Genomic DNA, 20,793 nt, shown 5'->3' with positions numbered 1-20,793 from the left:
TGTTCTTCTATCTTATAGCGAATTCGATTGGACGCACTCAGTGCGCATTGGTGCACATTAAAGCCGTCGTACACGAAATAACGTAAAGATATGTTTATAAATAAACATAGAGATCGATTAAATCGTGAAATACTTAATACATTTTATTGTACTATTAGGTAAAATATGTATTTCATAATTCGAAATATTTGCATTTCATTTTTATACTATTAAATTAGTGTACAACGGCTTTAATATGCACCAGTGCGCACTAGTTCTTCCAATCGAATTCGCCATTATTCTTCACAGCTTTTACTGTGAAAAATGCAAAATTATTATAAATAGTTTCTTAAATCTTCACAAATATTGTCACATAAGTTTTCTAAAATTAATAAATTATTTTGAACAAATTATCTAAGCCGTACAGATTTTTCTATTACTTCCACCGCACAGGGCCGTGGAAACCATCCTCTTATACATTTCGATTTTCCATTTTCTCCTTCCTTTTGTTCTTTTCGTCCAAATAACCAATATCTGCAAAAAAAGTATAAAAATTTTTCGTAAATTAGCAAATTATTTAATTAAAAAATTAATTTTCAATATCATATACAAAATACATACTTCTTCCAACGTGTTACAATCACAATATCGTCTACATCTAACTTAATGCGAGATTCATCAGTACAAAGTGGATGAAAAAATACGCCAAAACCATGTCCAATTGGAAATTTAGATCCTGATGCAGCTTTTACAATCCTATATATGCGTGCTCTTTTTTGTTTGTCTAATTTTTGAGCAAGCTGCTCTCTCTGCAAAATAATAATTATGTAGCATATTATAATTACACTTTCTAAGAGTTAATAATACTATACGCGCGCAAGCAATATTTACGGAAATTTTTATGTCATATATAAATTTTAAATAAATAATTATTGTAGAATTATGTGACGTATTATTAATTAAATAAAATTACCGTTAATGTATATTGATCACAGCCATCAATAACTGGCCACGTAATGCCATCGCCGACGGGAGTACAATCCCATGTAAGAACTTGACTAATATTGAAACGCCATCCTTTTGAATATGGATGTATATATTCGGCATCTCTATCATTTCGCCAACATTGGGACTTCTGCAGAATCCAATCTTCTATTTCTGTTCGATTTCTCAAGATGGCTAATATCTATACAATTTGAAGAATTATATAATTAACGCATCAATTGAATATAAGAGTATTAAAAACATTTACCTGGACACATAATAACATTCCTACTGCAAGTACAACGCCAACTGATGCACCAATACTAAATACTACTAATATTATTGTATAGAACTCTGGTGATGGGAATGGCAAAGGTTTCAGTGATAATACGGTTGCTACCCAGGAACTTAATATAACGAAAGAAACGCAACAACCACCAACTGCGCTTGCCAAAAACGCTGTGAAATGCCCGTGATTATAATGTCCTACGCATGTATTTATCCATGGACAGTGATGATCCATTTTCATCACACAACGATTACCTAAAAAGTAAATAGAAGAAAAGAAGTATAGAATAATTAAAATAGAATTGTATTGGAAAATTAAACAATGATCTTTTAATTCTTTTATATGCTACATTTATGTGTTTTTCTATCGAAAAATAGATTGACGAGCAGGAGTAGCAAAATAGAAAGAGCACCAAAATCGTTAAATTATATTATCATCGTAGTAACAAATTTATAAATCTTTTAAAAATATTAAGTAATATCTATATTTATTATTACTTGTTGCTTTATGTTTTAATTACATTATATTTAATCTCTTACATTTTCTACAATGATGCGATCTTGGTGCCTTGTAACCTTGGCAGACAATACAGTATTGTAGATATTGTATATCTGTAGCTTCCTCCTGAAAACAAATCATATTAATGCAAACGTATAAATAAATGTAAAACATATTAACTAATAATACAACAAAATCTACATGCTTTGTATCATAAATTTATCATTAATTATTATAATTTAAATATAATAAAGTCTAACGTAATAATACCATTTTTATCGCCTAAATATTTAAATAATGTAAAATTAAATTAATATAGTTAAACCCTTCTAATTTGAAATTAGGATTGTACAAATTTGTTTTAATTTTTGTTCCTATCAGTAATCAAATAAATGTAAAATAATGGAAAAGAAAACGAGAAGTTAAGTTCATGGGTTTTCAGTTGTTTGCAAAGGAGTGAAAAAAAGTATTCACTTTTTAAATAAGTTCAATAATAAATGTATAATATATTACTGGCATCCATTTTAATGTGAGATATCCGGGTCCTTCAACAATCGCGCTGATAAAATGGAACAGAGTCAATCCACTGAGAGTGAAGAACAGCAAGAAACTGGCAGCCGCTGGGACACTGTCTTGCGGTGGCCACCACTGTCTGCTACAGTGTATCGTCATCAACGTGATGAGCTTTATCATCGCTGCAACACAAATTAATATAACAAAAGTTACAATCTATAACTAATTTCCTTGCCATCAAGATTTTATACCGGTAATCTCACAAACCAAATTATAATTTACATTATTTATAATATCAAATAAAATGAACTAAACGTTTTGTACGTGTGCAAAAAATCAAACAAAAGCCATGTAAATATAACAGAACATTACAGTATATACTTTTTGCAATATATGTTATCGATATTGAACTATTATTGGGTGCTTTCAAGCAAAAGGCACAGATGACACAGTGTTATACAGTAAATCGTTACATTCTTGTTATTTACCAATGTTAAACAAAGCTGAAATCATTCACCATGTTATACTGTGTCATCTATCTTGCTGAAAAATATCTCTGGATATTACCGATCAATTTTTAAAAATCATGTCTACCATGTACTACTTTAAGGTGACTTTCATTCAATTCCAATTAACTTGTCAAATAATATTTCGTTAACATGAACAATTTTTTTTTTTGTCATTTGATACATGACAAAAAAAGATTAGTCGAGAGATAATAAATTACATAATTCAAAATTGATAAATAATGACAAATTAATAGCAAATAACAGGATTCTGGTCAATGTACTGTATTTAAATACAATAAAGTCCTTGCTTTTGATTGTCAGTTTTTCCTTTTTATTATCTTATTTATAATTCTTCAATATTTTCTTCAGTTTCCTTAATTCCTCACTTGTCCAGGAAAATCCTTGTTAAAATCTTCATTTTATTTTTCTTAGCCTTCCAAACATCATATTACTACCAAGTGACGGGCAGTATTTGCTCATCCATACCTCCTCTACCCCTTTCATCAAATTCTTACACTTTTCTTACATAATTTCATTGATATTTCTTTTCACATATCAAACAACAAAAAATTAATAATTAATCTACACACAAAAGTTCTATTTTATTTGACAAGTTAATCATCTTCGATTTAGTCGGAATTTAGTCAAGAAGTTCTCTCTTATATTTGAACGTATAGCTGACGAGAGATCAATCATGTTTTCGTTGACGAGATGACGGTAGATTGACGATGAGAGACGACGAGAAGCGATCGGAGTCCATCCGGACTGGAGACACTTGTGACGTACCAAGTGAGGAGAGCGGTCCCCAATGGCATAATTTCTTTAGCGGGCCAACACACATGTTGTCGCCGTATAGCAACGTCGAATTCGCATCCGGACGTTCATTGACGCCCTCAGGTTTGACGACGACGACGATGACGAGGACGACGGCGGCAGCCAGATGCGCCGGATCTTCGCAAAACGTGCGTCTCGCGTTATTATCAGTTGTTACACGAATGTCACGATAGACGCATTCACGTATTTCACATCATCTAGCTGATCGAGCGGCGACCGGTAACCACTCTGAAACTGGCTAAGTGGCTACGTTTACACCGTACGCTTAGTTCGCGACCTATACGATAGGTGTCTTTGTTTAACCTACAGGATAACAAGGACATATATTGTGACTGCGTTCGGAACGTCGCTCGGATTCATCATCTGTCCTTGTTTAATATTTAATGTTAAACAAGGACAGATGATGAATCCGAGGCATTCGAGCAACGTTTCCGAACGCAGCCATAGTATAGGCCGCGAACTTGCGTGGATCAAACTGCATCAAACTCGAATCGCGATTTTACCAATCGCGCATAATCTGGTGCTCTGGGCAACACTTCACGGCAAAGTTGCGATAATCGCGATACGTCCGATTGCTGCGACCGTTATGATGGGGTTATGTCGTCCTTCCGTGACGATAAAAGATGAGTGGAGATGAGTCCACCGGCTGTGGAAAGTACAAGATATATGTCTTTGGGTTTCATTACTACTTACTCATTGATTTTCCCCTGAGAAGTCTTATTTTTCGTTTTCGTCGAAATAAGCGAATGAAATCCTTGACTGTTAAGTACACGTGGGATTTTTTTTCTCTTACATTACGTAGATAATGGTAAAATCTCTCGAAGTCGAAAATAGATTTTTTAATTATGCGCGTTACAGATCTTGTTGGTAAAATGCCAGTAGAAATATAGCAAAACCTGTGAGGGTTGCAAGCAGAATGTAATAATAGATTAACTGCAAAAACTGACTAAGCAGAATTCGCTATTCTGTAATTTGAATACTTTAAATACACTATAGGGTCTGTTTTTTTATTCCTGCACGGTCTCTGAACTGGTGCACACGATGCAATAAATTGAGATGAAACAAATTTTTATTTGTTTCACTTTAACTTATTGCACCGATGCATCAGTTCAGAGATTGCAGGAATAAAAAACAGACCTTAAGTCTACTTAGGTCATATTCAGATATATGTATACTGTCAATACTGAAAATTTATAATTCGTGTTATGTATACTAGATTTTCAGTACTGATAGTATACATACAGGGTGTCCCGTAAAGATCCGAACAATCTCAGGAATCTCTCCTTAAGCGTTGTTCAAGTCTTTATGGGACACCTTGTATATCCGAGTATATATCTGAACACAATCTTAATTTCTTTGCCGTTAAATTGTATCAATTTCTGCTAGTAAAATATAAGCAAATGCAAATGATGTCAATTTGCAGTAATCTGGTTAAATATATAGAATCTCGGTATTCTACTAACATTTTACTCATGCAATTGCGATTCCTCTTCATGTCTTCTCCAGGTGTCATGTTATATTATTATTTTGTAGATTCACAGTCCACTAATGACATCCATACCATCTACACCCAAACCTAGAAGAGCTCTAAAATTAACAGATACAAGTAATGTATGTATAACTTTCTTCAGGATGTTACTTTCTACTTTTTATTAGCCTATTTAAAGTATATTGATTAAAATCTCATGTATCACTTGTCACTACATGCAATGTTTTCCTTTGGAACATAACTAATTGATATAAATAGATTCTATTTAAGAATTATATTGATTATATTACAGGGATAAATTAAATTTGATTGCAAGGCATTATCAAGGCTGCATGACTATTTCTAATTTACTTGTGTAACAGATAATGCATTATTCTTTTGCAGATTCATAGTCCACCAATGACATCCATATCACCCAAATCTAGAAAATCTCTAGGATCAGAAGATACAAGCAAAAACTATTCCTTAAACAATAAATTTCAAAATTCAGAAATAGAAGGAAAAATATCAAGACAGCAAAATATATCAAATTCATCTGAAACTGAAGAAGAATCATTCAAAAGTTATGAAAATACACAAATAACAGAAAGTTCTAGTGAGGAAGACGAAAAGATATTATCTTTACATTGTTCGCAAAATCGCTCTAGAACTATCTCTCCAGAAAGAAATGTTCATTCAAAACAGAAAATAAAGTATGAAAGGGAGTCTACATCAAAGTATATTGAGGAGAATAAACAGAAAACAAGCAGCAATCTTCATTGCTACATTTTGATATTAATAATAGTAGTAGGAATAAGTTTTTCGAAATTACATGAAAATAAAGAACAAATACAGTCTATAATCCCCAATAATCCATATACTTCACTGTTATTTAAATCAGTCCAAAACCTCAAGACAACATTTTATAATCAAGAATCAGATATTTGGAATGATATTTCATCTGCTATAAACGAAGTGATATCAAGCACTCCCAAAATACCTTCAGTAATTTTGCTGTTTGCAGAGGAAACAGCTACAATGAATTGTTTCGCTACTAAACTAGCACATATGAGTAGTGACATTTTGAATGCAGATAATTATCTGATATTTAATCCAAAAGATTTTGGAAACGATGCTGGTGAGATCATTGTTACATTAAACGAATATTCTCCGGAAAAAAAAAGAGTTGTGGTGAGTACGCATATATATCAAATATAAACTATACTTATATGAACTGACTTGTATAATCAAGTAAATTTGTTGCAGATTATTCACGACATATTGAAAATTAATGCAGAAGCAATAAAGGCATTACATAATTTATGCGATAGAATAAATCCTTTAGTAGCAGAAGCTATTTACATTCTTACTATGCAAACTAACAGTTCTTTATCACAACAGAAGAAGCTAAGCTTTGTAGAAAATGAGATTTATAATCGACTATCAAAGAGCATCGATCAAGATGTTTTGATGGCACTCGTAACGCGCATTACAGATGGAGTAATTATATCGGTACGACCTGAGCCACAATTAAAATATTGCTAATCTTAATTGCAAGAAAATAAGTATATACAGTTACAACAGCACATTGATATAGTTATGTAAATAATTAAAGTTAAATATTTATGTAAATAATAAAATTGTTAATTCAAAGCTAGCGTCCTATGTGCAGCTATTCGAAGAGACTCGTTTAGAAAAGTAGATTCGTTGAATTTGCAATTATTTGTTTATTATTTATGTCGAGTCACTAACAGAACGGTTTTTTAACGAAAATTAAAATAAATCAAGTTAGTTTGTGTTGATTGGAAACTCTTGAATGTAAAACTTTGCCTTAACACTTTCGATAAATGTAATAGTAATGAAGTACAATTATGTATGAGCTGTGTTTCTATTCATATTTAAAAAGAGCTATTATTAGAAGACATGGTGTCTCAAATGTCAAGTCATTACCATTATGTAAAAAAAAATAAAACTACTAGCATTCTCTTTAATCTCAGTTGATAGAGCCCTTTGTAAATATCAAGTTCTAAAACAAATACATTTGTTCTTTCTAGAAATACAATTTTGAAACGATTTTGTGACCGTGAGAAATTTATATCTCCTCATCTTGCTGAAGGTTTTCTATCATATCTATATCATAAGCTAAATTATATATAAATAAATAATAAATCACAAATCGCGAACATTTATCAGCATGGATTGAGAATCCATGCTGATAAATGATCAGTTTCTGTAAATTTATCACGAATCGCATATAGTTTGGCGCTAGTTTTAATAGTATAATATAAAATTTAAATTAATGTACATGATGAATGTAATGCTAATATGTTGTGTTATATATTTTTGAAATTTATAAGCTATTGCTGCAGTTTATTAAATCAAAACTGTCAAAATTGAAAAATGAGAAGATTCTAATATTAAAAATATTTATGGTTTTTTCTTCGTTATATATAATGAACAATTTAGCATATACAATTAGCAGTTATGACAGTTATGATGAAGTTATTCGTCTTTGGTTACAAACTAGGGAATATATCTATAGATCTGTTAATTTAACTTTATTTTGTTATGCCAATGTTACACGAAATAAATTTTATTTTTAGCGAGTTTTTCTAATCACAATTTCATATTTCTATTTTCGAAAAATATAATGACACTGTACGTAGCGATTTCACGCATATTTCCGAATGACATATTTATTTAGCTTCAAAATAAAATACAGTAATTAGGATTATTTTGTGTGTGATATTCGATTTTGTATTAATGTGTCAGTCGGCAGTCCATACAACAATTGAAATAATGTCGAGTATCGTATCCTGCTCATTGCCAATTTACAAGACCTGGTACACTATAGTTTTAATTAGTTTAATAATACAAGGTATTTACATATAATAAAATTGCAAAATGTTATTGACAAGTTACATTTACAAATATACGAAAATAATTTATTTTTTGTAACATTTTGTATGAATTGCATATAATAAACGATTCATATTAAAAAAAATTTATTCACTCTTATTAACTTTCGTTATCTTATTCAAATTAAATATTAAAATATATACATATATATCAAATACACACGTAAAATACAAATTTTATTTCATATTTTACATGATTTTCATTAATTTTTTGTGATTTAAATAAAAAATTATTAATTTTCTGATATGCATTCAATGCTTTTTAGAATATATCATTTTAAGAATATCAAATTACAATTCTTTTCAATATTTTCTAGAAACAGCTGAAAAATAAACTTAAGATAACTAAAGCTTTAATATACAATATCCATTTATACAGCTTTATTTCCATTTTAATAAATTTTCTAACATTTTATTACAGATCGTTGGGAAAAATATATTCACGATTATTTAGACAAGTACTTTTTTCAATCTTTCAATAATGAATATTTTAATAAGCAGAAAAAGTTCGTAATAAATTTATAAATACATGTTCACGCGAATCTATTTACGTATGAAATAAAAGCAATAGTAATATTTGTTCTATTAACATTGATTAAATAAAAATGTAAAAACAATTAAAATCTATTTTAATTAAAATAATTATAGAATACATTTTATTTTATTTTTTAGTAAAAATTTTGTATTTAAAGATTGTTGATTATACCGATTGAAAAACACTGATTTAGACCAATCTATCAGTTTTCAGGACTGATAGTTATCATATATATGATTTTATCTATTTTATATATATATATATATAAAATCGAAAATTATTTCCAAATTTTATATAAAAATAACGTGCATAACGCATAATCAACTCGACAAATTCAGTTTTCTATATTCATGTAATATTATTCGGTAAATATATTATAAATTGGCAATAAGCAACTATAGCTGTATACTTTGCTAAATATATTAGCAAAGTTTCAACTAATGAGCTGTAGTACAGTCGTTCTCCGTCGTAATAATTCACAAATCGATAACTAAAAGTAGATAGTATATATAGGGTGTAATAGTGTGGGATCGTCAAACCTAAATAATAAATACATTTCATATATACAGTCATAGACTTTTCATACAGAATGTCCAAAATCTGATTATGTGCTGTACAATTTCAATACTATTCGTTTTCATCATATGCAAATAAAGGGTTGAAAAATATTGACTCTACGATAATTTAAAAATTCAATTATAAGAAACATAAGATAAAAAATATTTATTTAATACATTTGCAAATATTTATAATTAAGAACTTATTCCGCACGATTATTTAACATAAGAAAACCAAAGCATATTTTGCACGTATCTCAGTATAAATCATATCTATCACAAATTACAAACAAATATCTCAATTCTTGCAAACTATTGCATTTACAGCCAAATAAAACTATTGCTTCGCTTCTTAAGGGCACTCTGTATAGAATAGCCTTAAAATTACGAGATACGTATTTACAGTAAAAAAGTTTAATTGGTCATGTTTCTATCTAGTATAGTAAGGAGGTGAGTACCGCGTTGCGTAATGTTGTCCGTGTTGGCTACGTAGTCGCGTACTTCAGTCATTCAGTTAGTGTCTCGCAGGGTAATGCAAGTTACTTTTTTTTTTCGTAATTCTGCGTCAGTCACATGTCGGACGAGGTGTGAGTTTGCCTCGACAAATTGTTCTGATCACTGTCTCCACTTCTACTTAAGCACTAAGACGTTTGTTTCAAAAACTAAACGTCTCATACTAAATACATGCAGGTATGAGTCTGTAAGTGTTCCTACACAAATTATTTCAAGGCTCTAAACACAGACATTGTCGTAATTTGATGTAGATTCGAAAACAATTTCAGATCGTAACATAGAGTAAGTTATGGTTCATCTTAAATAATAAAAAAAGAAAAAATCAATTGAAGTGTATCAAGAGTTTTTACTGCTTTTAATTCGAATAAAAAAAGAATAGATCAGTTTCAATTATTTTGTACTTTTGACACAAATATACTCAGGCTCAGTGAATAAATATGTAAAATCATATTTCCTATTGATGTAGGGGAGACCATGTGTCCACAGTATTGTTATCTCAGATGTTAAGAGGCAGATGTCTATCATTTTAACGAGTAGTTGAAAAAGCTTTATGTAAGTAATTTCAGAAATTTTGGTTTCCATGTTAGAGCTTTTTCAGCTACTTTTTAAATTAATAGGGATATCTACCTCTTAACATCTGAGATAGCAGTACTGTGGACATCTACCTCTCGCAAACAGATAGCTCGGCGCGCGATCTCCCCTACTAATTTTTAGAATATTATAAATCCCTGTGGAACGAATAACGTTAACGTTTAACGAAACAGAGTTATATTCAGAAATTTAAAGACAGATGATTAGAATTCAAAGCCTTGCACTGGTAGGTGGGAAGAATCTGGTGCGATGAACTGATATTCTTGTCCTTGTGAATCGATTGAAGGTACAAGTCGTGTATCTTCTTCCTCAGATCCAAAGAATCGTTCGATAATATCGAAGGCCTTTTGATAAATATCCATATTTTGGTGCGATTGCAAGAATTCTATCTTATCTAGGCCTGAAACATTATTTAAAAAAAAATTGATTTAACAGATTAATATTTATTGATCAACACATCTTTCATAGAAAACCTGTATCAAATTGATATTTTACCATAACATTCTTCGATAAGAACTGCATAAGGATTGAGACCATTATGCATAGTTGCATCTTGTTCTCCCAGGCGTAAAATATTTTCTATACCATTCAAAGCAACCTGAACAATCTTGACATCCATAACAGTAAGCAAGTCGCAGAGTGGCGGAATACATCCTTGCACTGCGAGATATCGAATTTGTTCGGCCGTTCCGCCACTAGTAGCATTTGTAATTGCCCATGCAGCTTCTTTACGTGTTTTAAATTCAGCTTTACTCAAAATCTCAATTAAAACCGGAAAGATATTAGCATCAATCACCGCCTAAAAAATAGAAATCAATGTTGTATATTAATTATTGATATATGATAATATACAAACAAAGTTATATTCTATTATGTTTAAAAGATTGAAACATACTTGTATTTGTTGGGGATTACCGGCAGTGATATTAGAGACTGTCCAACAAGCCTCTTTACGAACACTTTCCCGTGGCGAACTTAAGAGATGCAATAGACAAGGTAAAGCCGAGCAATTTAATACAACTTGCGTTTGCACATCATCTCCAGTAACTATATTTCCTACAGCACGAAGAGCTGCACTTATTACATTATTTTGTTCATGCCTGAAAAATTTTCAATTGTTATATAATCTACTACATAAAATATCTTATGTATGATGAATTTAATATAAACTTCAACATACATGAGAAGTTCTACGAGACGTCTGCAAACGCCAGCATCAATAACAGCTTGTATTTTATCATTTGGGCCATCGCTCAAGTAAGAAAGAGCCCAACAAGCATCAGCGAGTACATCATAGTCAGTATGATTGAGAAGATGTGCCAACACTGGTAAACACGGTGCAACCTTTGCAAAAGCTGGTGCTGGATTTTTTCCTCGACAGAGATTTGATAATGCCCATACCGCATTGCGGGTCATAGAAAGTCGTGTTGCCTTTGATAGCAGTCTGTAAGAATAGTGCAATATTAGTTTCAATAATATTATTGTGCGACATGTACAACATATAAGAATCTTCCATTTTTCTTAATAATGATAAACTATAATAATTTACATAAAAACTGTAAAGAAACATACTGCAGAAGTGGTGTGAGGATACCATTAGCTAAGACATGATCTCTGCATTCGGGACTATCGCCTGCAATATTACCCAATGCCCAAACAGCTTGTTCCTGCACATCTTCATATTCAGAACCAAGTAAAGATATGAAAGTAGGAACAGCTCCTGCATCTATCACAATACGTGTTTGTTGAGATGTACCACTTGCTATATTTGTCAGAGCCCATGCTGCTTCAAACTAACAATTAATATTATCATTTATATATATTTTTGATACACAAAAAAGATAACATTTACTGTCATATTTCCATATACCAACCTGCAGAGTGCAATTTGTATTATTTTTAAGAAATTCAACAAATTGTGGTACGATTCCTGTTTGTATCACCTCATCTATAGGAGGATTTGGCTCTCTTGATAATAATTTTCTAAATTTCTGCGTTGCTGCCAATTGATCTTGTATGTTAGGACTATATAATGCATCTACCATTTCAGATGTTATAATACCAGGAGACTGTTAAAATATAAATTTTGTTATGTAAAAAGAAAAATTATTATTATGAAACAAATTATACATAAAAACAGTAAAAAATATAATAATTATTAAGTCTACACTGGTTCTTAGTGTGATAAAACTTTTTTTTAAGTAACTACTTTAATCATAAAAATGATACAAAAATTTCAAATTTCCCTATTCTTGCTTAAAAACTAATTTGCCATAAAAACCTGAATTAGGGAAATTTGAAATTTGTACATACCGAAGATGACCTAATTAAAGGTCGAAACGTTTATGTTTTGTATCATTTATGATTAAAGTACTTAAAGTTATTTAAAAAAAAATTTATCACACAAGAACCAGTGTAAGCTTTAATGCTCCTTTTTTAATCAATTTGATTTATTCTGTAAGCCAATATAATTATATTATAATTATATTACCGATTGTGCTGTACCAATAGGAAGTGAATATTCGTCTGTAGATGTAACATTATCTTCATCTGCAACAATGTTTGGAACATTGCGACGTTTTGATAATTGCTGTTCACGTTTCTGTTTTCTTAATTGGACTCCTTCTTCCTCTCTGCGTCTTCGCAGCTCTTGTGAATCTAATCCTACGTTTTTGTAACGATGTTTATGTGTAGGTCCAGTTGACATCTGAAAAAATACAAATAAAAATTATACATATTTTATATTATTACATTTAATATATTATATTTTAATAGTATATATTAGTTACATAGAAGTTTTTCTTGAATAAACTTGAAAAATAGCGCAAGGAAGATACAATATAATTCACGAATTAAAAATAATATAATCGCAATCTTCAATACAAATTTACAATAATCTATTACATTAAAATTATATACATTAAATTTTATTGTCAAACAAATGCAAAAGATACTTTTATATATTTGAGGATCAAAATTGACAAATTTTGAAAAATTTTACTATATCATGATAAATATAACTATTATATTTTTAAGTTATCATTTATTATTTTATCATTGATATGGCTCAAAACTATGTCTCTGAGTGCACTGTTTTAAATTGTTATTTTTAATATATCATTTTAACTATAACTAACAAATAAATTTTTTGCTTTCAGAAAAAAAATTATGTATAAATTACAAAATTTTTATATAAATAATTTTGAAGTTACAGCTTTACAGTTATAATTTTCAAACAATATATAGGGAAGCACGAAAGAAAGATGTATGTTAGAAATTTTTGGAACATATACGTTTTTTTGAAAATACTTTAAAAAATAATATTATGAGTGTGTGCTATTTTCATGTTCAAAAATACTACGAGCATTAATTTATTCTTGTTATCAAATATTAAACAAGACAAATAATGCTTACAAATGATGTAAGCCTGTGAGAACAAAACAGAAAGTAGCCAATCTATATATATCTCTGAAACATAAATTTTTCAAGAATATTGCTTTAATATTACTTTTAATTCTCTCAAAAATGAATTAAAATTATGACAGTTTTACTCCTTAAACTCAGTATGTTTCCGTTATTTAAGGATGTTAAAAATTCCTGTAATTGTGTCTTGTGTATTTAATATTTTATTGTCTTAGCAAAGAAAAGGTTTGTATTTATTTTTTTTACTTACAGTAATCTAAGAATTATTTAGATAAAATATATGAACAATATTTGAGAAATGTTTAAGTAAAAAGGAAGATAATTTCGCTCTCTCTTTCTCGTTTAAAAATATCTTCAAATATGCACGCGCACGCTCGCGCGTGCTCATAGATGTACACGTATATAGATACACTGACGCATTCGTCATATGAATGTGAACAAAAGTACGAAGCGGCGAAAATGACGAAGCTCCAAACGAAACCCGTTTCGTGGAGGAAACCATCTCGAAAGAGAAAAGGGACAAAAAAAATAGGAAGCGGGCAATGATCGCGATGCCATCATCGATGTCGTCGGTCGCTGCAATGTTCATCTGACAATGGATTCCGCATGAGGGACTGAGAGTTAGGAGTTAATCAACGACACGATCGTTGGGGCGGGGATGGATCCGGAGGAAGAGCAGATGTATTGTCTTCGGATGCGCCGATTATGCACCGTTGCTATACCGTTCGGGGCACGATACACGACCATCGTCGATCTCCGCTGGTGCGCGATCAGCCGCTTGGACATTTTGGCACGCGCACGGCCAACGCAGATTGACATTGGCCTGGAATTCTCTCCATCCCTCGGTATGTCAACGCGCGTGCTGCGATCCCGATTTCGACGATCCCAATCCGCCGATCGGGAATCAACTATCAGTGTAATAACAATCGCACTTCGTACTTACGGCTGTGAGGGCAGATTCGAATCTCCTGATCAGGAATCAAGCGTAAAAGATCATATAAGTGCAACGCAAACCCAAGTGCCGCCGCGAATCCTTTCTCTCTCTCTTCACCGTAAACTGTGTAGCAATGGTGATAGTCTGACACATGGGGTGCATTCAGTATTACAAACCTAAAGTCACTAGATTATAAAGTACCGCAAACTCACGTCCATTTTAACGCAAAACGCGGGCATTTCGAATTTATGTATTTGTATATACCACCGACGAGATACTGGCTGCGTTTCATTATTCACTGTCAGTACTGGCAGCATTGCACATGCCATTCCAAAATATATCGCAGTAAACTTCCAATATACTTTTGCGTTTATATGACGTCATAAATTTTTGCGTCACTTCCTATTTCTATTACTGCGACTGGCGAGGTCAGGTAATCGCAGTAAAAAGATGGCGAAATTCAACGAAATGGGAAATCAGGAAAAAATTTGTTTAGATGTCGAAACGAATAATGTCAAAAAGTTATGACATATTAATGAATAAAGTAGATGCAGAAAAAGCACGCAAAGATATGAATATAATTAATAATTCCAAATTTTATCAAAATTTAAAAAATTATTTATTTCTACACAGTCCAACCAAGTACTACTAAATCCGTTTCGTTATGCAACGTTGTAACGTCATAAAAGTACTATTAGTAATTTCAAAACGCTTCTGCAGTACTACTTTATGACGTCATATTGTCAGTACTGACAGTGAATAACGAAACGCAGTCTTGGTCTCTTGGTATAAAAAACAAACAAATCTCATTCGATAGCGCAACATTCTTGTAAAGCTATAATATCCTATATATTGCCGAAAAATTACAATTTTTTTCTCTGCAGTTATTATCTCTGTTGATAATCGAACTTTGACGATAACACTGAAATCACAATTTTAAAGAAAAATCGAGTATTATTGAGTTTTAAATGCACGTACACCGATAATCATGTCTACTAAACTAATAAATCATAAAATTAGTACAATATTATCAGTTTTTTTACTCTTAATCACTTTAATATTAACAAGGACGCGAACTCCCATAAGGATGTCGGTCTTTCATAATATCTCGTATATCAGTGTATATACATACTTTATTTAGGAAAATGAAGCCGTCAAGTATGTAAATCAATGTTTTTGAATTGTAATTAGTTTATTTATGACCAAAAGAATATGTACCAAAAGAATATGTACAAATGCTTAATTTATGTGTTCTTTAATTTAATATGGGTTTATTTGTTGTAGAATGCATGTTTAGTGTATGAAAGTACACGAAAGGACATGTAAGTATAGTTTAAAAGAAGAACCACCCAACCACCATGCTTGAAATCGTGTACAGTTCGCTCAATTAATGCCTTCCCAGCCTATGACATCGCGTCCATTGGTGAGACAATCGCGTTTATCTTCTCGGTTGTTTTCACGTTCATGGCCGTAGTTGGACAAACCAGACTAGCCAATAGAGATTGGAGAAACTCGCGTATTATCGATAATTCCGTCTGACTACGATCATGGACGTGAAAATAACCGAGAAGGTAAAACCCATGGTACATACAAAAACGTAAGGCCGAAAACATAATCAGTAAGCGAATTGGCCAATCACGATAGAGACCGTAAGGCCAGTAGCGAATCCAATCTTAAGCCCATGGCACATACAAAAACGTAAGGCCGTAATACGTAAGCAGTAAAGAAACGCGCAATGTCAAAACAGGGGTGGTAGAAATTAATTGCGCAAACTATGTACACTTCGGCCATTTTGGTGCAACATTTCTGAAATCAGTATTGTTCGTTTTGTTTCTCGGGGTTAGCGACCAATGATCGCGTTCAGCAGACTCAACTGTTGTGGAGCGGATCCATGAACGCCCGCTGCTATTGGTGTATTCTTTTAGATCATCCAATAGCAGCGAGAGTCTACTGATTCGCTCCGCAACAGTTGAATTTGCTGAACGCGACCAATGGGTGCATTCAGTATTACAACCGCTCACTGAGCGCTCAGTGGCATCTTATTGGCATATTCCGTTAGAACTAAAAATATAGACCAAACAGACTGCTCACTGAGCATTCAGTGAGCTCTTGTATCTGTTTGGTCTATATTTTTAGTTCTAATTGGCCAATCACAGTCATTCCATTCTTCAGAAGAATAGCTGATTGGCTAGTTCCATAACATCGGATGTTATAACTTCGGATCTACAATAGGTGTTTTAAGACTTAAGCCATAAGAAATTGACCAAATTACAGAATCCGAGGGGAATAATCAACTGTGATTCGCCCATTTCTTATAGCTTAAGGCTTAAAACTCTATTGTAGATCCGAGATTATGCCCGTATTCATAATGGCTACGTTTACATCGTGCATTTAGGCCGCGGCCTATACAATAGACATCCTTGTTTATCCTGTATATTAAACAAAGACACCTATCGTATAGGTCGCAGACTAAGCGCACGGTGTAAAAGTAGTCAATTAAACCTTGTACGCTTCCTTAAATTTATCTTTAAATGCTCAGTAGCCAATGAAATAATTCGTAAAGTATCTAAAGCTAAATTTAAGGAAGTCTTAAATATAAGGCCTGACTATGAATATGGGCACTAATTCTAGTTAAAACTATAATGACAGTTCCGCTTATCGATATCATACAGATAATTAAAAAATCAGGAATAAAACAAGTTTTTGAAGTTTCTTATATAGGATGTATACATATGTTCTCCGTTGCAATCAAATATGAAATATGCTATACAATGACTGCGTTCAGCAGAATACAACTGTTTTGCAACAGTTTTATGATTGTCTGCAGAGATAGGATCATTCCTCTAAAAATTAAAAAAAATAATCTAATCAGCGCGAAGAAAACTTCCAACAGTTGCAAAATAAACGTTCTACTGAACGCAGCCTGTCACAGCCATTAATTTGTTACACCAGGAGCCTGCAGATCATTCCAAAATTGAACTTTTACTTGTTCGTAAAATTATACAAGATACGTTAGTACGATTATTTGATAAAATATATCAAATTTTTCATGACACAGAATTAATCGAAGTGACTTCTTAAAACATATTCAAAGATTTAGGAGGACCGCTCAAATGTGCTTTGAAATACCATTTAAGGAATTATTTTTATTTCCATTATCGTACATGTCACGATTCAAGAAAAACGTTAATTTCGACTTTTTTAAAATAATATTTCTATTTAACATACAAAGATTTAAATAACTAAAAGCAACATATCACAAGAATTTCTTCACTTTAAAAGTGAAAGCGCTAAAACTGAGGAATAAAGTACTATATGTTAACAGTACACACGTTGAAAAACATAATATGAAAACGGAAAATATTAAGATCATCAACTTTAGAATACATATACAGATGAAGCACATAGCGTCACTAGGATAAGAGGGTATTAAGGGATGCTTTCTATTAATGATACAAGTCGATCCAAATATTCTATCTTTTTTCCCATTCTATGAATAATAAAGATAGAACGATACTTGTGTCGACTTGTGTCACTAAATGGAAAGCATCTATAATTAACAAAAAGGGAAAACTGCAGATATATCGGCTCAGTTGGTTTATTCTGAATCATTCAGGTCTCAACTGGGATGCTTTCCATTTGGTGACACAAATCGACATAAGTGTTGTTCTATCTTTGTTACTCACTGGAATGTCAAGAAAGATAGAATGACGTTTGTGTCGATTTGTGACACTAAATAGAAAGCATCTTGTCTTTATGTCAATGTGTAGCAAAGACATAGACATAGACTTCTATATCTATATGCAAAGAATGTTAAAAAACGCTGAAACAGCCGAAGTACTTACAGTTTTCTCCTTAAGGCTAATCTCAATTTCCTCTTGTAAAAAGCTCTATCTATACATTCTAAGGTTAATGATTAAAATGGTGTTTTAAACTGCTTTAAACTTTAATACGATCCGCTAAGGAGCAAGATAGACCAGTGTTATCTGGTTCAATATTGATCTCCTTTACAATTCCATTTTCAACCACCATAGAATAACGTTTGCTGCGTTTGCCTCCTAAGACTGATAAATTCACAGCAAGATCCATGGCATCTGTAAACTCTGCTTTAGGGTCAGCTAGCATTCGTACCTAAGAATAGAAACGACTTCTTAAGGAAATAATTATAATAGATAAAGTAAATTTAAATTTATATAATAATCATGATATGTGAGAGATTTAATTTTTTAATTTAATAATTAAATGAACATTTACTTTTCCTGTTGCACCATGTTCTTTTCCCCAGGCTGCCATAACAAATGGGTCATTAACACTGATACAAAATATCTCGGAAATTCCTTTGGATTTTAATTCATCTGCCTTTACAACGTAACCAGGCAAATGAGTCTGAAAATCAATATGATTAAATTAATTATATTTATAATATAATCTATCTATAGTACCAAACAAAAACTTATTATTCTGTTGCTAAATATATGTATATATAAAATTGTATAAGAATTTGCTAAAGTAAAGCTTTATCATCCACAGAGCTATTCATGTCAGCGATAATATTCATGTTTCTTGAACAACATATATTAAACATTTGAAAGTCATGTTTGTGTTTTCAAGAAACAGCCATGTTTATGTAATACAGTTGTAAGCATGTCATTGCAAAATGATATTGCTTGCTGTTGAAGCTTTTGTAATTGAAAATATACCAGCACAGAATAGCTCTTCTCTACCTTATAAATGAAAAATTCAAATGAAAGATATTGCATTAATAAGAAAATTAAAATTACTTTCAAAACTATATGTAAAAGAAAGGTTTCTAATTTTATTAAGATAAAGCTGTTGGATTTATCAAAAACTTGAATAATTATTTGAATTGGAAAAGAATAAGTTTTTTTTTCTTACTTTTGAGCAACCAGGAGTAAATGCACCCGGCACACCAAACACTATGATTTTCTTCTGAGCTGTGGTTTCTGCTAGGTTCACCATGTCTGCTGGCGTGTTCTCGAAAAGATCCACGCTGGGTAATTTGTCTCCAACCTTGAAAATCATTGATAATTGATGATTAATCTTTTAATAAAAGATTATAAATATTCATTAGATACAATATTATATTTGATAAAATATCTGTTCGCTCAAATATAACAAACTTAACCAGCGATCAGCAGTCACTTAAAAAATAAATATACACATCACATAAATGTTAATTGCAATTACACATTGCTTGCTTTAGCATAAGTTTGCTTTAATCATAATTTTTTTTTTTAAGTTAAACAATTTTTATCACGATCATGTAGTAGAAAAGCACTCAAAATTAATAAAGTAATCAGAACTATCTAAACATTGTCATTGTAGTGAATCGATCACATTCTGTAGGTTTTATAAGTTATAATGAATGACTTTAACATCTGGATTTATATCGTGTATCATCTCTTGGGGATCATAATAGATTATAAGGATACTCTCAAAGTACAATTAGGAAAGATAAATGATGAATCATTACTAAAATTAGTACATCAAAGAATACTTACAGCAATAACCATTTTTTGTGATGATATGAGAAATCTTCGTACCAAACAACTGAACGTCGATTGGCGTCCGTTGATGAAAACACGGCTCAGTAGCTGACTCATGTAGTGCGAGTGCAACGAGTGCAATCCCTCCAATTTATGCGCCACGAATATCACGATAGCGAAACTAGCGATAGCGATTCGTCGTGAGGGTCGTGAGCTCTCGCAAATGATGCAAAGCGATCGACGTTATTGCACGATCCTATTACATAATTTTGTAATCGCGACTCCAGTCATCGCTTCAACAACTTAGCGAAACAAGTCAGATCAATTCTAAAAATGATTAAATGCAATTGAAGTCACAAAATTGAGTTGTATGCGATTAGAAGAATATATTTTATATTATATGCTCGAGATCAATATATATCAATTTTTCTACATCAATTACTGATGGTAATTAATATAGATGCCATTTGAAAAACATTCGCCATTAGTCCGTCCATGAATATCGTTCTAAAATTGTCAGTTGAGAAATTATTATCTTTAAATTATAATGAAAAATGTTTATGGAAACATATACAGGGTGTCCCATAATTTGTGTTGCCACCGGTTGCGCCAAGCCGCCGACCGATGGCGCTGATCGCGTGCTGCAAACGGCCCGGAATTCGCATCAGTGATTATGTTTACACCATGCATTTAGGCCGCGGCCTATACAATAGACGTCCTTGTTTATCCTGTAGGTTAAAC

General features: G+C 31.8%; 3 protein-coding genes across 10 annotated transcripts; 1 reads left to right on the top strand and 2 right to left on the bottom strand.

Annotated features, from left to right (window-relative positions):
* Positions 1–337: 337 nt before the first annotated feature.
* On the bottom strand, positions 338–4,333 carry LOC108730784 (palmitoyltransferase ZDHHC6). 4 transcript variants are annotated; one of them, XM_018460722.1, is made up of 7 exons: positions 4,300–4,333; positions 2,264–2,445; positions 1,792–1,876; positions 1,232–1,506; positions 953–1,165; positions 601–788; positions 338–513 (listed from the first exon to the last, which is right to left on the bottom strand). In XM_018460722.1, the coding sequence occupies exons 1-7, from the start codon at positions 4,301–4,303 to the stop codon at positions 390–392; spliced, it is 1,071 nt and encodes a 356-aa protein (XP_018316224.1). In that variant the 5' UTR covers positions 4,304–4,333; the 3' UTR covers positions 338–389. The 4 variants fall into 4 exon arrangements, with proteins under 4 accessions (XP_018316224.1, XP_018316226.1, XP_018316225.1 ...); XM_018460724.1 differs by lacking the exon at positions 4,300–4,333 and adding an exon at positions 3,559–3,726; XM_018460723.1 differs by lacking the exon at positions 4,300–4,333 and adding an exon at positions 2,781–2,825.
* Positions 3,596–6,657, top strand: TORIP (Torsin interacting protein). 4 transcript variants are annotated; one of them, XM_018460716.1, is made up of 4 exons: positions 3,596–3,734; positions 5,140–5,217; positions 5,480–6,265; positions 6,341–6,657. In XM_018460716.1, exons 1-4 carry the CDS (start codon positions 3,612–3,614, stop codon positions 6,617–6,619), a joined length of 1,266 nt encoding a protein of 421 aa, XP_018316218.1. In that variant the 5' UTR covers positions 3,596–3,611; the 3' UTR covers positions 6,620–6,657. The 4 variants fall into 4 exon arrangements, with proteins under 4 accessions (XP_018316218.1, XP_018316221.1, XP_018316219.1 ...); XM_018460719.1 differs by lacking the exon at positions 3,596–3,734 and adding an exon at positions 3,949–4,261; XM_018460717.1 differs by lacking the exon at positions 3,596–3,734 and adding an exon at positions 3,949–4,268.
* Positions 6,658–9,743: 3,086 nt separating this feature from the next.
* Positions 9,744–19,588, bottom strand: Kap-alpha1 (karyopherin alpha1). 2 transcript variants are annotated; one of them, XM_018460740.1, is made up of 10 exons: positions 19,442–19,588; positions 18,800–18,931; positions 18,542–18,676; positions 12,680–12,895; positions 12,063–12,257; positions 11,761–11,981; positions 11,369–11,632; positions 11,084–11,288; positions 10,684–10,987; positions 9,744–10,588 (listed from the first exon to the last, which is right to left on the bottom strand). In XM_018460740.1, the coding sequence occupies exons 1-10, from the start codon at positions 19,586–19,588 to the stop codon at positions 10,392–10,394; spliced, it is 2,016 nt and encodes a 671-aa protein (XP_018316242.1). In that variant the 3' UTR covers positions 9,744–10,391. The 2 variants fall into 2 exon arrangements, with proteins under 2 accessions (XP_018316242.1, XP_018316241.1); XM_018460739.1 differs by lacking the exons at positions 18,542–18,676; positions 18,800–18,931; positions 19,442–19,588 and adding an exon at positions 14,555–14,654.
* Between the last annotated feature and the right edge of the window lie 1,205 nt (positions 19,589–20,793).

The sequence above is a fragment of the Mycetomoellerius zeteki genome, unplaced genomic scaffold (assembly GCF_001594055.1).
Source record: "Mycetomoellerius zeteki isolate Tzet28-1 unplaced genomic scaffold, Tzet1.0 scaffold96, whole genome shotgun sequence".
Classification (NCBI taxonomy): domain Eukaryota; kingdom Metazoa; phylum Arthropoda; class Insecta; order Hymenoptera; family Formicidae; genus Mycetomoellerius; species Mycetomoellerius zeteki.
The sequence above is the reverse complement of the archived record's forward strand: the minus strand, read 5'-3'. Positions and strand labels throughout refer to the sequence as shown.

What these genes read in the sequence shown, in the direction of transcription:
- TORIP (XM_018460716.1), top strand. Translation starts at nt 3,612, where the DNA reads ATGTTGTCGCCGTATAGCAACGTCGAATTCGCATCCGGACGTTCATTG. An exon ending in GCGCCGGATCTTCGCAAAAC is followed by an intron (nt 3,735 to 5,139) that starts GTGCGTCTCGCG and finishes ATTATTTTGTAG; the next exon opens with ATTCACAGTCCACTAATGAC. An exon ending in AATTAACAGATACAAGTAAT is followed by an intron (nt 5,218 to 5,479) that starts GTATGTATAACT and finishes ATTCTTTTGCAG; the next exon opens with ATTCATAGTCCACCAATGAC.
- LOC108730784 (XM_018460724.1), bottom strand. Translation starts at nt 3,613, where the DNA reads ATGTGTGTTGGCCCGCTAAAGAAATTATGCCATTGGGGACCGCTCTCC. An exon ending in TCACATTAAAATGGATGCCA is followed by an intron (nt 1,877 to 2,263) that starts GTAATATATTAT and finishes ATTTGTTTTCAG; the next exon opens with GAGGAAGCTACAGATATACA. An exon ending in ATCGCATCATTGTAGAAAAT is followed by an intron (nt 1,507 to 1,791) that starts GTAAGAGATTAA and finishes TTTACTTTTTAG; the next exon opens with GTAATCGTTGTGTGATGAAA.
- Kap-alpha1 (XM_018460740.1), bottom strand. Translation starts at nt 19,588, where the DNA reads ATGATTTTCAAGGTTGGAGACAAATTACCCAGCGTGGATCTTTTCGAG. An exon ending in GAATTGTAAAGGAGATCAAT is followed by an intron (nt 12,896 to 18,541) that starts ATTGAACCAGAT and finishes GTATTTTTTCAG; the next exon opens with ATGTCAACTGGACCTACACA. An exon ending in TCTTATCGAAGAATGTTATG is followed by an intron (nt 10,589 to 10,683) that starts GTAAAATATCAA and finishes ATAATGTTTCAG; the next exon opens with GCCTAGATAAGATAGAATTC.